The sequence below is a fragment of the Electrona antarctica genome (genome assembly GCF_951216825.1).
Source record: "Electrona antarctica genome assembly, chromosome: 11".
Classification (NCBI taxonomy): Eukaryota; Metazoa; Chordata; class Actinopteri; order Myctophiformes; family Myctophidae; genus Electrona; species Electrona antarctica.
In genome coordinates this window covers 51,032,775-51,047,556 of record NC_136792.1, presented here as the reverse complement: position 1 = coordinate 51,047,556, position 14,782 = coordinate 51,032,775, and the positions used below count along the sequence as shown (strand labels likewise).

General features: G+C 44.6%; 1 protein-coding gene and 1 long non-coding RNA gene across 2 annotated transcripts in view; one reads left to right on the top strand and one right to left on the bottom strand.

Moving 5' to 3' along the window:
* The window catches only part of LOC306932850, a 520,149-nt gene that overhangs the window by 195,773 nt on the left and 309,594 nt on the right, over positions 1–14,782 (top strand). The window lies entirely within an intron of this gene.
* The window catches only part of pcsk7 (proprotein convertase subtilisin/kexin type 7), a gene marked incomplete at its 3' end in the record, with an annotated part of 38,388 nt that continues 30,097 nt past the window's right edge, over positions 6,492–14,782 (bottom strand). Inside the window, exons 13-17 of the mRNA XM_079514919.1 lie at positions 11,903–12,059; positions 10,070–10,164; positions 9,721–9,835; positions 8,217–8,334; positions 6,492–6,791 (exon numbers count right to left, since the gene is read on the bottom strand). Of these exons, the coding sequence (XP_079371045.1) occupies positions 6,492–6,791; positions 8,217–8,334; positions 9,721–9,835; positions 10,070–10,164; positions 11,903–12,059 (785 nt within the window). The remainder of the gene's footprint in view (positions 6,792–8,216; positions 8,335–9,720; positions 9,836–10,069; positions 10,165–11,902; positions 12,060–14,782) is intronic.

Here is a 14,782-nt window from a genome sequence, read left to right as displayed (position 1 = left end):
CGCCGCGACCCAAACTTATACAAAAATCACACCTGTGTGAACTGAGTGGTGCAAACACTGTCGCCTGCCATGGGTGTTCCGCGGCTGATGCCATGCGTTGCGTCAGGCTTGCGGTTAGGGTTAGATTTAGGGTTTGGGGTAGAGTGTTGGACAGATTCCGCCGAGAAACACTACTGTACCTCCTGCCACGGGTGTTCCGCGGCTAATGCCGCTGCCAGAAAATGCACTCATCATCACACACTGTGTATGGAAAGGACCAAGAAAGGACACGATGTCATGGTACTGGGTTCTCTGCCTTGATCAGAGTGATGAGGACGTACACGTACACAGGATGATCTCCCAGTAAAAAGGCAAAGGGCATGCGTTTTGTGATACTTGCAACAGGGCAAGTTGAAGCGGACGAGGAAATTGAGAGGAGGAGGTGGATGAGGAGGATGATGATGCACAGAGGAGGGTGGAGTCATCTGAATCTGATGATTCAGAAACCAGTGACACAGAATGTTCTGACACATGTGTTTTGCTTTCCTATTCAAAAGTAATGTTTTCACTCTACTGGATGGCGGCCATCTTGAATTTCGGGGCCAAAACGAGGTCTTATGATTAAAATGGTGTAAGATTTGGAATCCTCATGGTTGACTTGTATGGGAAAGTGTCTTTATACATGATTCTAGGTCATCTAGATCAAAAGTTTATTTTTGGCTATGGCGCCGGACACCATTTTGAATTTGGCCCTCTAGCGAAAAATGCCGGGATTTTTGCGAGGGACCTGGGGGCTAAATCTTTTATAAAGGGTCCATAGAGGTCAAATCAATCATCAAACCATCCTTCCCAGAGGATGGTCACAGAATCTTAGTCTGTGACCCTACTATAATAAAACATCATTAGCTTAAACTAATGATGCAAATGAAACTTTAGCATTCTCAAAAAAAGAAAAACCATGCATTCATTTAAACAACCGAAACACCTTTTTAATCAACATCTGTGACTTGCACAGCAAAAAACAAAGCTCCCAAATTCACACACCAAATATGATCTGATTTTTGTTTTACATTAAAAAAACATTAAACTCTTGAATGCCCTCAACAACATGATAGAAATCAGTGTGCGTGTATATATCTCTGTACAACAGGCACACTTTGTGTATAGATTATATTTAACAATAAAAACAAACAAAAAACAGTCAAAAACCCAAACAGTAGAAAAACCCACTTCAAGTTATGTTTAAAGCACTGAAAGAAATTTTTTTTTTAAATGAAAAAACCCTCAAATCGTCACTGTCGGACAGAAATCATGTATACCTCCACGTTTCAGATTAGCATGTAGCAGTCGTTCTCAATCAAATTGACCTTTGTAGGTCATAAACTTTTGAGAGCGTAATATTAAACCAAAATGACCCATTTGGTTTCATTTTACGCTCTCAAGAGTTCAATTATTGTTAAACATCTGCATTACTTAATTTAAGTCTACACAATTAGAATTGTTATTTTGATCAACGTTTGCCTGTTATCTCTTATCCAACGACGACAAAATATTCTTTAGTTTTGGGTCTGAGAGGCTAAATGTCATCAAATGGTGGTCCGTGGCTCAAATGGGTCTGAGAGGCTAAATGTCAGCAAAGGGTGGTCCCTGGCTCAAATGGGTCTGAGAGGCTAAATGTCATCAAATGGTGGTCCGTGGCTCAAATGGGTCCGAGAGGCTAAATGTCATCAAATGGTGGTCCGTGGCTCAAATGGGTCTGAGAGGCTAAATGTCATCAAATGGTGGTCCGTGACTCAAATGGGTCTGAGAGGCTAAATGTCATCAGATGGTGGTCCGTGACTCAAATGGGTCTGAGAGGCTAAATGTCATCAAATGGTGGTCCGTGGCTCAGATGGGTCTGAGAGGCTAAATGTCATCAAACGGTGGTCCGTGACTCAAATGGGTCTGAGAGGCTAAATGTCATCAAACGGTGGTCCCTGGCTCAAATGGGTCCGAGAGGCTACATGTCATCAAATGGTGGTCCGTGACTCAAATGGGTCTGAGAGGCTAAATGTCATCAAATGGTGGTCCGTGACTCAAATGGGTCTGAGAGGCTAAATGTCATCAAATGGTGGTCCGTGGCTCAAATGGGTCCGAGAGGCTAAATGTCATCAAATGGTGGTCCGTGGCTCAAATGGGTCTGAGAGGCTAAATGTCATCAAATGGTGGTCCGTGGCTCAAATGGGTCTGAGAGGCTAAATGTCATCAAATGGTGGTCCGTGGCTCAAATGGGTCTGAGAGGCTAAATGTCATCAAATGGTGGTCCGTGGCTCAAATGGGTCTGAGAGGCTAAATGTCATCAAATGGTGGTCCGTGGCTCAAATGGGTCCGAGAGGCTAAATGTCATAAAATGGTCAGTGGCTCAAATGCTGAATAAATAATGGATTTGATGTGAAAAAGGTTGAAAACCACTCGCACGTAGGGCTGCATCGATATGGAAATGATTGGCCGATACAGATGAATAAAATAACAATTTAGCCGATATCGATATTTGTACATTTAGTTTTTGGTGTAATTTCTATTTGCGTGCCAGGGAAACATACAGTATCAGTATACAGTAAATCTTGCACTAACCCTTACTCTTTATCTCTACATTTATTTGCCATTTCTTACTATTTTAAAACATTTTAAAATAGTTCAAATAGCTGATCTACAAGCTCACAACGTGTCGATGTAGATCGGCTAAGTTGAACTATTTTTTTAAATGTTTTAAAATAGTAAAAAATGGTAAATAAGTGTAGGAATAAACTCTGAATCTTCATTATAAAACGTTAAGTGTTCAGAATCTACAGCTTGCAGGCTGCAGACAGCCAACAAAACGCTCAAAATAGATTTAGCTATTCAAAAATAGCAGATCTACAAGCTCATAGCGCGCCACCGAGTGGCACGCTACGAGCTACGAGGTCTGCTATTTTTGAAAAATCGTGAAAATGTGCCTCAAATTTGGAATATATTTTTTCAGAACAAACGTTTTTAACTCAAATCTTTGCTTCTGGGGAGGTCCCTGGAACAACATATTTTCAGATGGGGGTCGGAGGCCAATTACAGATCATTTTTGGGGTCCTTGACATGAAATATTGAGTGATATAGGCCTAGAAACATAGGTATTTCAGAAAACTATGTATTTTCTTCAGGCCTAAATGGGTTAAAAGATGGATGTCAGGTTGAACGAGTCTAAAGGCCCTTTTTTGTCCACCAACTGGTTTCTTTGCAGATTCTCGGAACCGGTGGCCATTCTTTTTCGTTTTGGTTCCAGTTGGATCCAGTCCTGGGATTCTTTGGGAAAACATGTATTTTTTTACCCCCAGGTTTCCTATAACAAGGTAACGTATATTTCCGCCCGACAGCGAGGATGAAACAATAACCATCATACAACCATCAAAGATCAAAGATGAAACCACATGGAGTGAAATAAAAGTCTGTCGTGAACAGAACCACTGATGAAGCTCCAGACGATACATGCTCATACGTCCCAGTGACGGGACGTGACAATGTTACGATTATAGGGATATCCCGATCACCTTTTTGCTCCTGGTCCGATCATTTGATTTTGAGCATCTGCCCGTATACCGATTTTTACCGATCCGATATATCTTCATAGAACACTTATGCCATATCACAATAGTACAATAATCCATAATCACAGATGATATCCAGTCTAATATCACGATATGGATAGAATATTTTTTTTTGACAGCCCTATAGTTACGATAGTTTTCCACGTCGGAATGAGCGTGTATCGTCTGTTAGTCTGCTGTACAGTATGTAAGGTGCACACAACTCTCTCTCTGACACACACACACACACACACACACACACACACACACACACACACACACACACACACACACACACACACACACACACACACACACACACACACACACACACACACACACACACACACACACACACACACACACACACACACACACACACACACACACACACACACACACACACACACACACACACACACACACACACACACACACACACACACACAGTGATAAAAGGCCACATGTTTTTGGGAAGCGCAGAGCGGGGAATTAACCAATCGTGCAGAGTCCTGTCTCTCACGGAGGGGGAATTAACCAATCAAGAGTCCTGTCTCTCACGGTCACGTCCAATCAGCATTCGTCTTTGTGACCCCCCCTTCGCCATCGTGACCACGACAGTGACATCACGGGTGGAGGAGGAGCCTCCAGTTAAAGGAACCAGGAAGTCCTTTTAAGGCCTGAGAATAAGGCCGGATCCGTCCTCCAGTCCCACGACAAGAAACAAACAGATCTACAAGCTCAGGAAGCAGTGCGACCGCAGTGCGCTGTGGGCTTGTAAGTCTGCCGTTGTATTATTGGTGGATGACATCGCCGTGAGACCAAGTATGAACCGGGCTTAGAGGAGAACTTGAAACACCCACAATCACTTAGTTTTTTTCCCCTATCATCGTTTCCTTTGTTTTTGTCTCTTGGAATCTTAAAATATTTGATGGATTGAAGAAAATGCGGATCAGCAGGACAGCAGCATGTAAACCCATTCAGGACGGGAACCGCTTTAGGGGTACTAAACTAACATTAATATTTTTGATTTTTTTTTAAAAATAAATATTTGAAGTTTAGGATTTAGAAGACGTTTTTTGTTTTTTTTACCCATTTTGAGCAGGAACCCCTTTTGGTGGTTACATACATTATGTTATAATTTAGCTATTGAAAAATAGCAGATCTACAAGCTCATAGCGCGGCACCGAGTGCCGCGCTATGAGCTTGTAGGTCTGCTATTTTTGAAAAATCGTTAAAATGTGCCTCAAATCTTTCCGAAAATTGTCATTTTTTTTTAATTTCGACGTCAGGCCTGAATGGGTTAAATGGGTTAAAAAGATGAACTCACAACTCTCTCATCAGTGCAACGTTTTGTAGTCTCTAAATTATTTCCGGATAAAAGTTTTGCCGTGTCCGCATTCGTCTTCCAATTCAATCAAATATCCTTTCCAGTTTTTTCTTCATTTCAGGAACGTGACAAAAAAACAGAACAAAAATAGCACGTCTTCATGGAGTGAGTGATTGAAAGGGAGAGAAAAGAAAAGGTGTCATTTTGGGGGTGGACTGCTCCTTTAGTCCATGACAGCATGGACCAGTGGTACAGGTCCTATAGAGCGCGGCGAGTGGCGGCCATTTTGGCGGTTCCAACGACATGGCCAAGCCCGTTCATTTCCCAAAATATTCATATTTGTGTATTGTTTTTAAGCCAGGAACCCCCGAGCCACCCGGTCTCCTGGTGAAGCATGACCCTAAACCATTTGATTCTGTGTTAACCCATTCTGGGCGGGAACCCCTTTTGGTGTTTTAAATATTATGTTATAATTTAGCTATTGAAAAATAGCAGATCTACAAGCTCATAGCGCGCCACCGAGTGGCGCGCTATGAGCTTGTAGGTCTGCTATTTTTGAAAAATCTTGAAAATATTTATTTCAGAAAACCGGAAACTTTTTTATTTTTGAGGTCAGGCCTAAATGGGTTAAAACATATTATAAAAGGCCTGGGCCGGCCTAGCGGTCCAGGCACCTTGGCTGGTAATCCCGCATGTCGCGGGTTCGAGTCCCGATCCTGACTAACTTTGATGCGTGTCTCCCCCCCTCCCCCATCTCTCTCCTCGTTTCCTGTCTACCTACTGTGATCTATCAGTAAGAGGCAACCCCCTCTCTCTCTCTCTCGCTGTGTCTCTCTCTCTAACAGAAGAGCCATCATCTCCATCATCTTCTCAGTGTTCTCCAGAAGGAGTGTTGAAGCAGTGGAGACTCACCCTGTACGGATCCTCATTCTCCTACAGCGACGTAAAAACGTAAAAAAGTTATAATTGTAATTGTAAAAATTATAATTGTTTTGACACATAATTAAATGTTTTAGGGTCACGGTGATTCAGCAGGAGGCTGGTGAATAAACTAAATAGTAATGTCATACTGTATATATCGTTATCGGTAGCCTGTTAGGTTCTCTCTCCCCCCCTAGTGCAGCGCTACGTCACATCATTTGGAGCGACGCCCATCCGGAAGGGTTGACTCCCACTTCTAGACCGGAGCGGACAATGCGTTCCTCCAGGCTTTCTTTTTTTTTTTGCGCCGACAAAAAATGAAAGCCTGCTGGGTACCGAGGATACGTTATCGGTAAGTGACGACCTGACCCTGACATATTGGCGCTCTACCGGATACCGACATCGGGCAACGTTTCATCTCTAAAGCCAAAACCACACCAATGGGTCGCCAATGCAACTCCTTGCAGCCGAGACGTGTAGACGCATGCAGTTGCATGTAGACTCATGCAGTTGCATGTGTGTGGTTTAGACTTTTTAATACAAATATTTTCGGAAAATCGCTATGGGAGAGAGAGAGAGAGATTTAAAAAAAAAAAAAAAGGAAAAAAAAGGAACAGGCTTTCTATGAGCGGAGCAACAAAATGGCCGCCGCCGCTCGGCTCCTGTTATGTGGTCGTCGATGCGTCGACGACCACCAGCGACACTTTGGCCTCGTCGCAGTCCAAGACCGTGTGAAGGAACGAGCTCGCTGCGTCTTCCTCCTCCTCCTCTCTCAGCACCTCCTCCACCCCTCCTCCCCCCCTGCCCCCGCGGCCCCCCCGCCGGGCCCCCCGGTTGGCGGCGGGTCGCTTGGAGGCCCCTCCTCCCCTCCGCAGCAGCTGTGGCAGCTCGCAGTGAGCCAGGGTCACCTCCAGGGTGTAGTAGAGAGACCAGAAGAGAGCGAAGCAGCCCAGCAGCAGCAGGAACTAGTGGAAGAGCACGCACACACACACACACGCACACACGCACGCAGACACACGCAACCATTAGTGTTAACACACTGAATGCCAACGACGCGTGTCAATCCAAAGCCCACACCGAGGGCGATGTCTTTAGACCGAAAAAAGACCTGGCGGTCTTGTTTCCATCTGGGTCCCATGCATTCATTCACTACACAATGATGACAATAATCGAGATATCTCAAAAACATGATAACTATGTACAGGTGGAAGTACCAAAAAATCTAAGTACAAATAAATATCTCGGAGGGGAGGGGGGGGTATAGGGAGGTTGGGCAGTCATCTTCTCTCCTTTTGACCCGCTGACATTGATAGGTGATTTTTCAGACCGGTTTTAAAGAAAGCCAGTGATTTGTTTGTTTTGAGGGAAGGGGGCGGGGCATTCCACACCTGAGTGGCAGTGCTGTGGATATGTGCATATTTGTGACTAAATCTGACTGAGGGACTGCCATTGGGTTTTTTGAATTTTCGTTTTTTCATGTCATATGAAAGCAGTGATAGCTTCAAATTGCCATATTGGTTGTTCAGTTTGACCCACCAGTTTTGGAGATATGGCTTATAGAGTAATGTCTGGCAGAAAACAGCGAGTTGAGAAAACAGGCTTGAAAGGTTCATTTCTGTGGTCTCATTACATTACACCTAGCTACATGTTTGGGCATTTATTTCATATTTACATGTCGATTTCAGCTCTGACACTTATTTCAGACATGCTCTAGTATGTGAAGAGTCTGCCTGTGCTATTAACTCATTTTGAATAAAAATAAATAAAAAAAGGTTTTTCTCCTGTGGTGAAAAGCTGTAATTTGCACGATGGCAGTCTCTCAGTCAAATCTGGTCACATTGGTTCTATATTTGGGTGGCACCAGATCATTATTTATGCTCCCTCTAGCGTTGTGGCTGTGGGAGTTGCTCACCTTTGTGAGGTAATCAGTTAAGTAAATGGGGACTGAGGGCACAGAGGGCAGGGCTGAATTTACAATTTTGAATGTCAGCCCCATTTTCAACTGCTTGACTCTGTCTTCTACCCGGAGCCATCCTATGCCATCAAAATGTGTTGCATAAAGGTGGGTCATGGGCCCTAGGCCTAGAAGGAGTCAAATTAGTTTGTTCTGGGAGGTTTGAAGCTTAATTTTTTGTGACATTGAGATGTTCGAGAACCAGGAGGTACAGGCGTAGTCAAATATGGGCTGAATAAGAGCTCCAGCTAATGTCCTGAGAGCCCTCTTGTTTACAAAGGAGGAGATTCTCCCCAAAAATCTTGTCCTTTGATTTACTTTTTTGATTGCCCTTGTTGCCATGCCTTCACCTGTCAGCTTGTTGTCCAGGATGTGTGTGTGTGTGTGTGTGTGTGTGTGTGTGTGTGTGTGTGTGTGTGTGTGTGTGCGCGCTTACCTTGAGTCCGTTGGATGTGAAGGGGTTAACTATCTCTGGTGGGACGTCCAGATCGGGGGGGCAGGGCAGAGAGAAACTGCTGTCCAAAAACTGACCACTCATAGCCTCCTCCACCAGCCTGTCAATCACACACACACAACCAATAAGATCACTCATAGCCTCCTCCACCAGCCTGCCAGTCACACACACAGCCAATCAAATACCTCCACAAGCCTGTCGATCACACACACAGCCAATCAGCACACATTAGAAATTAACCTTGGTCAAGTCCCACCCGTTGGTCCCGCCCACATTTTATGCTGGGAATCCAAACCACGGGCTGCCTTGGACGTGTATAGGCGTCCTTAGGTCTCTTTGATTGATATAAAAGACCTTTCCTTGTGTTTCTATTGGCCAGTCATGTCCAAATCATTTTCGGGGGTCCCCAGCCAAAAACGTTGAGAACCCCTGATCTAGGGCTCTCCATGGTTTTAACCAAAAGGGAAATGTTCTGTCTTAATTTCTGAGTTCAGCATGCCTCTCGTTTGGAATACAAACACCAGCGCAAGCCGGAAGATTATGCCTTTGCGGTTTTGGGCGGTAACGGAAGGCGGGGCTTTTCAGAGTAAAATGTGCCTCATAGCTGGCACTCTCTAGCTCCATTATTTTGAAGAATTCCCCGGCAAAAATAGTGTGTTAAGGTCAACCACACCAACGCAAATCCTTGCAACCCAATGGGCTTTAGTCTTAAAATTAACAGTGCGCATCAAACAAGGGAAAGGCAGTCGGCGCGGTCAAAACACGGGCAGCGGCCAAACACACGTTCAAAATGCATCTTTCCTCTGGTGACCCGTAATGTACAATCATGTCAAGACTGTGGTGTACTCGTTTTGTCTTGTTTTTTTTGTTTGTATTTTGTCTGTGCATTGTAATGTCCGTATTGTGGTTGTTTTCCTATGTTGTGTTTAAAAAAGAAAATGTGTGGTTCTATATACATTGAATGGCGATTGTTCAGCTGTGAAATTTCAGAGCCTCAATAAAAATACATTGGAAAAAAAAATATGCTTTCTGGCCTGGGCCGTGGCTCAGCGGTCCAGGCACCTTGGCTGGTAATCCAGTCTGGCAGTGTGCCGCGGGTTCGACTCCCGATCCCGACGGCCTTTACTGCATGTCACCCCCCCCCCCTCATCTCTCTCCCCATTTCCCGTCAGCCTACTGTCTGTCCCTCCATAAAAATAAAGGCGAAAGCCACAAAAAAAATAAAAATAATAATACACGCTTTCTGTGACACACAATATCCACTGCGACACACACGCGTGGCATTAGAAGATTGTAGTGCACGCACACACACACACACACACACACACACACACACACACACACACACACACACACACACACACACACACACACACACACACACACACACACACACACACACACACACACACACACACACACACACACACACACACACACACACACACACACACACACACACACACACACACACACACACACACACCTCTGCCTGTCCTTGACGTCGCTGTAAGAGAAGGAGGATCCGTACAGGGTGAGTCTCCACTGCTTCAACACTCCTTCTGGAGAACACTGAGAAGATGATGGAGATGATGGCTCTTCTGTTAGAGAGAGAGACATAGAGACACAGAGAGAGAGAGAGAGAGAGAGACACATTTTTGAATAGTTAAAATGGCCAGTCTACAAGCTCACAACGTGTCAATGTAGATTGGCAAGTTGAACTATAAAAAAAAACTAAAAAACAAAAAAGTAAAAAAAGGCAAAAAGAAGTTTAGGGATAAAGGGTTTAGCGGTGACGATGGCCCAATGGCTCTGTGTGTGTGTGCATCACGTACTGTGGTCAGATATGTGTAGACGGTACAGGCCTTCAGCTCTCTCCCCCCAGCAGCGCACGGTGGAGAAAGTCCAGTCCTGGTAGCCTGACGAGTCCCTGGAAGAGAAAACACACACACACACACACACACACACACACACACACACACACACACACACACACACACACACACACACACACACACACACACACACACACACACACACACACACACACACACACACACACACACACACACACACACACACACACACACACACACACACACACACACACACACACACACACACACACACACACACACACACACACACACACACACACACACACACACACACACACACACACCATGAGCAATGTGTTTCCTCCAACAGAACTAGTCTGGCTAGGCCAGCCTCATACCGCAAAACTGTAATGGAATTATGAAGATGAGAATATTAAACTGTCTTGAAAACATTCACACGAGTCATCACAGCTAGTGTCCCTTTTGGTGTCCCTTTTGCACCTCACAGTATACTGGGAAGCAAGGCCTTCACCTGTTGGTTGTCTGTCAGATGACCTATGCTTACACAGACCCTTGTTTGACCATGTCCACTGAGCACACCTCCAATGTATTTTTTTCTCTTTCGTTGTGTATAAGAGAGACACATGTAAACAGCTCTGGAGGCATTCGTGCAGTCTCCCTGGGCGTCCCGGATCGTTCTTGTAATAAAAGTGACATTGTTTCAGTCCACTCTCTACTTTGATTATTCCTTAACCCGGTAAGACCCAACGATGCTTCTCGGTAACATTTTTATTTTAATTAATTACTTAATTATTATTTTGTTTCTGTTCTTTTTTCACTTAAACATCATTGATGTTCATTGTTTAGTCTTGCAATGCCATTGGTCATGATATTTGCATATAAATACCCCCACAGAGGCACACATTTTCACAACTTCAAAATGTCTGGACATTTTTAATCAAAATTGACCTATGACCTTTAATCTTTAACCCTGATAAAAGTAACTAAAATGCATGTAATACATATATTTGTGTGATCATTAGAATGTCTAGAACATGTATTATGTATTATTGTGAGAGATATCCACCAAATGTAAATTATTAATTTATTATTATTTTAATAAATTATAAATGTGCATAACTTTATTTTATTTTATTTTTTTAACATATTTATTTAACATAAGTCCTAGTAGTAGTAAGGTTGAAATCTCTTTTTTGCAAGTAGAAATATATCCGGGTCTTAGACTATAATAGTATATAAAAGCATACAAGTATGCGGACGTCTCTGACGTTTATAACAAACCATAACCGTTTGAAAATCGGTTGAACATGTAGTAAGTTATGGTAATTTAAAAACGACATGCCCCATAGACACAATGTTATGCTGCACCTTGGTAAGATGGCCGCCACGTAACGACGTCTCCATTGGCCAGCAGCGCGGGCGATTCATCTAGCTTTCTAGTTTAACTGCTCACTCGGCTTGCACCAATCAGAGCTGACGTATGTACCTGTCAATCACTCGGCGTGCACCAATCAGAGCCGACGTGTGTACCTGTCAATCACCCGCCGTGCACCAATCAGAGCTGACGTATGTACATGTCAATCACTCAGTGTGCACCAATCAGAGCTGACATATGTACATGTCAATCACTCAGTGTGCACCAATCAGAGCTGACATATGTACCTGTCAATCACTCTGCGTGCACCAATCAGAGCTCACGTATGTAGCCTACCTGTCAATCACTCTGCGTGCACCAATCAGAGCTCACGTATGTAGCCTACCTGTCAATCACTCTGCGTGCACCAATCAGAGCTCACGTATGTAGCCTACCTGTCAATCACTCTGCGTGCACCAATCACAGACGTGATCCCGCTGGGACACACCAGAACGATCTCCACGTTTCCGCGACACGGGTGGTCGATGGTCAGGGTGACGGACACGTGCTCCAGGGTCCTAATGCCCGACCCGTCGCAGTCTGCGTCGCTGACTGTAAACCACATGACAGCAGTTTAATACAAAACAATCACATTTGAACTGAGGACCCCCCAACATAATCACATTTAAACTAGGGACCCCCCAACATAATCACATTTGAACTAGGGACCCCCCAAAATAATCACATTTAAACTAGGGACCCCCCAAAATAATCACATTTAAACTAGGGACCCCCCAACATAATCACATTTGAACTGAGGACCCCCCAACATAATCACATTTGAACTAGGGACCCCCCCAACATAATCACATTTGAACTGAGGACCCCCCAACATAATCACATTTGAACTGAGGACCCCCCAACATAATCACATTTGAACTAGGGACCCCCCAACATAATCACATTTGAACTGAGGACACCCCCAACATAATCACATTTGAACTAGGGACCCCCCAACATAATCACATTTGAACTGAGGACACCCCCCAACATAATCACATTTAAACTAGGGACCCCCCAACATAATCACATTTAAACTAGGGACCCTCCAACATAATCACATTTGAACTAGGGACCCCCCAACATAATCACATTTGAACTGAGGACCCCCCCAACATAATCACATTTGAACTAGGGACCCCCCCAACATAATCACATTTGAACTGAGGACCCCCCAACATAATCACATTTGAACTGAGGACCCCCCAACATAATCACATTTGAACTGAGGACCCCCCAACATAATCACATTTGAACTAGGGACCCCCCAACATAATCACATTTGAACTGAGGACACCCCCAACATAATCACATAACCAGACAGTGGCCTTGTGGTTAGAGTGTCAGCCCTGAAACTGGGAGGTTGGGGGTTCGATCCCCGGCCGGGTCATATACCAAAGACTAAGAATGGGATCTAAGAATGGGATCCAATGCCTCCCTGCTTGGCACTCAGCATTAATGGGTTGGATTGGGGGTCAAATCAACAAATGATTCCCGAGCGAGGGCGGCGCCCGCTGCGGCTCACCGCTCTAAGAGATGGGTCAAATGCGGAGAACAAATTTCACTGCGGTAACGTGTGTGACAAAATTTTACTTTGAACTGGGGACCCCCAACATAATCACATTTGAACTTGGTTGTCGGACAATTGGTTGTCCGACTATAGGCCTATCTCACAGCCCGCTTTCCACGCCCACTTCCGGTAAATAGTGGTGTCTTTAACATTAGCATTTACACGTTTTTTTCTCTGGAGAATCTAAGTACATTTTCTAATGTAAAAATGTGACAGACCAATATTATTATGAAGCAAACAAGATGGTAAATCAGCTCGAACAGATAGAACAAACCTTACCTTGAGAAAACAAAAGTTGTAGACTTCTTAAATTACGTCTGTTAACATGTAGCGTCTATGGAGTGACGTCACGCTATCACCACTAACCCCGAAAGGGGGCGTATTAAGGGGGGCGGGGAAATTCTGTGAGATAGGCTTATTGGCTGTCGGACTATGTCGTCTGTACTGTACTGTACCTCATCATGCACCTGTGCATGTGCTACATCGTAGTCTGTACTGCACTGTGCACCTGTGCACAGTGTGAAGCTCAACAGTGCCACTTTGTCACCTCTAAACAGACATACAAAGGTCCACATTGCTGTTCCTTGGAGTGGCTGCACCACTACAAAATGTTGCCCGTTTCTTAGGTAATATTTGACAATTTGACCCTCATTTTTGTATAGTTTGTCGATTACTTGTGGTGGTCTTTTACTTTTTATCCCACAATTTTGTAACCCGTTTTCCCCCCTGTGTCAATTATCTAATGTGATCCTGGGCTCTAAACACCCCCCGCCAACCTAGTCCCCATATATGGGGGACATGGGGAGAGCAACGGACTTGAACTCATGCTTCCTTCATGCCTGAGTGTCCAAGTTGCTCCTTTACACCTGACAGGGGGGAGTTTCCCTGGTTGGACGTAGCGCGTGGAAGGAACACGTTACTCCAACCAGTTCCTTTCCCCTCCATCAGGCGCCCCGGCTGGCCAGGGGGAGGTAGTTTAGACACCAGGATTACTGCATGTTTTTTGTGAGGGTACACGGGGAGAACATGCAAACTCCACACAGAAAGGCCCTTTCGCCAACCCCGCCTCAGGTATGGGCACTGATGGAGGAGGAAACACGCCTCCAGCACCCACAGTGTACCGAGCGGGAATCGAACCCAGGACCTTCTAGCTGTGAGGTGACAGCACTACCAACTGTGGGAATCGAACCCAGGACCTTCTAGCTGTGAGGCGACAGCACTACCAACTGTGCCACCTTGGGTGGTCTTTAATGGTCTTATTTTATTTCATTGTAGGTGTATTAACACATGAAAGAGGCGTCGCAGTTCTGACTCATTTCAACTCTAAACAGCTGTAGTTGCATCGACGTCAGCTTGAAGATGTGTTAACAGAACAGCTTGAAGATGTTTTGTTAAAAGAACCGCTTGAAGAAGTTTTGTTAAAAGAACCGCTTGAAGAAGTTTTGTTAACAGAACAGCTTGAAGATGTTTTGTTAACAGAACAGCTTGAAGATGTGTTGAGCGCACGCAGCCTAACTGCTCAGACCGGCAGCCTCCAAATCCAATCTCTGGCATACCGACGCAGATTGGAAACACGCTGCTCTGTTTTATCAGGTCCGGACAACAAGACAACACACGGAGAATCATTTAAACCATGTTGGAGAGCGAGAGAGAGAGAGAGAGAGAGGTGCATACAGAAAACAGTCCAGGTTTACTTTGTATTGTG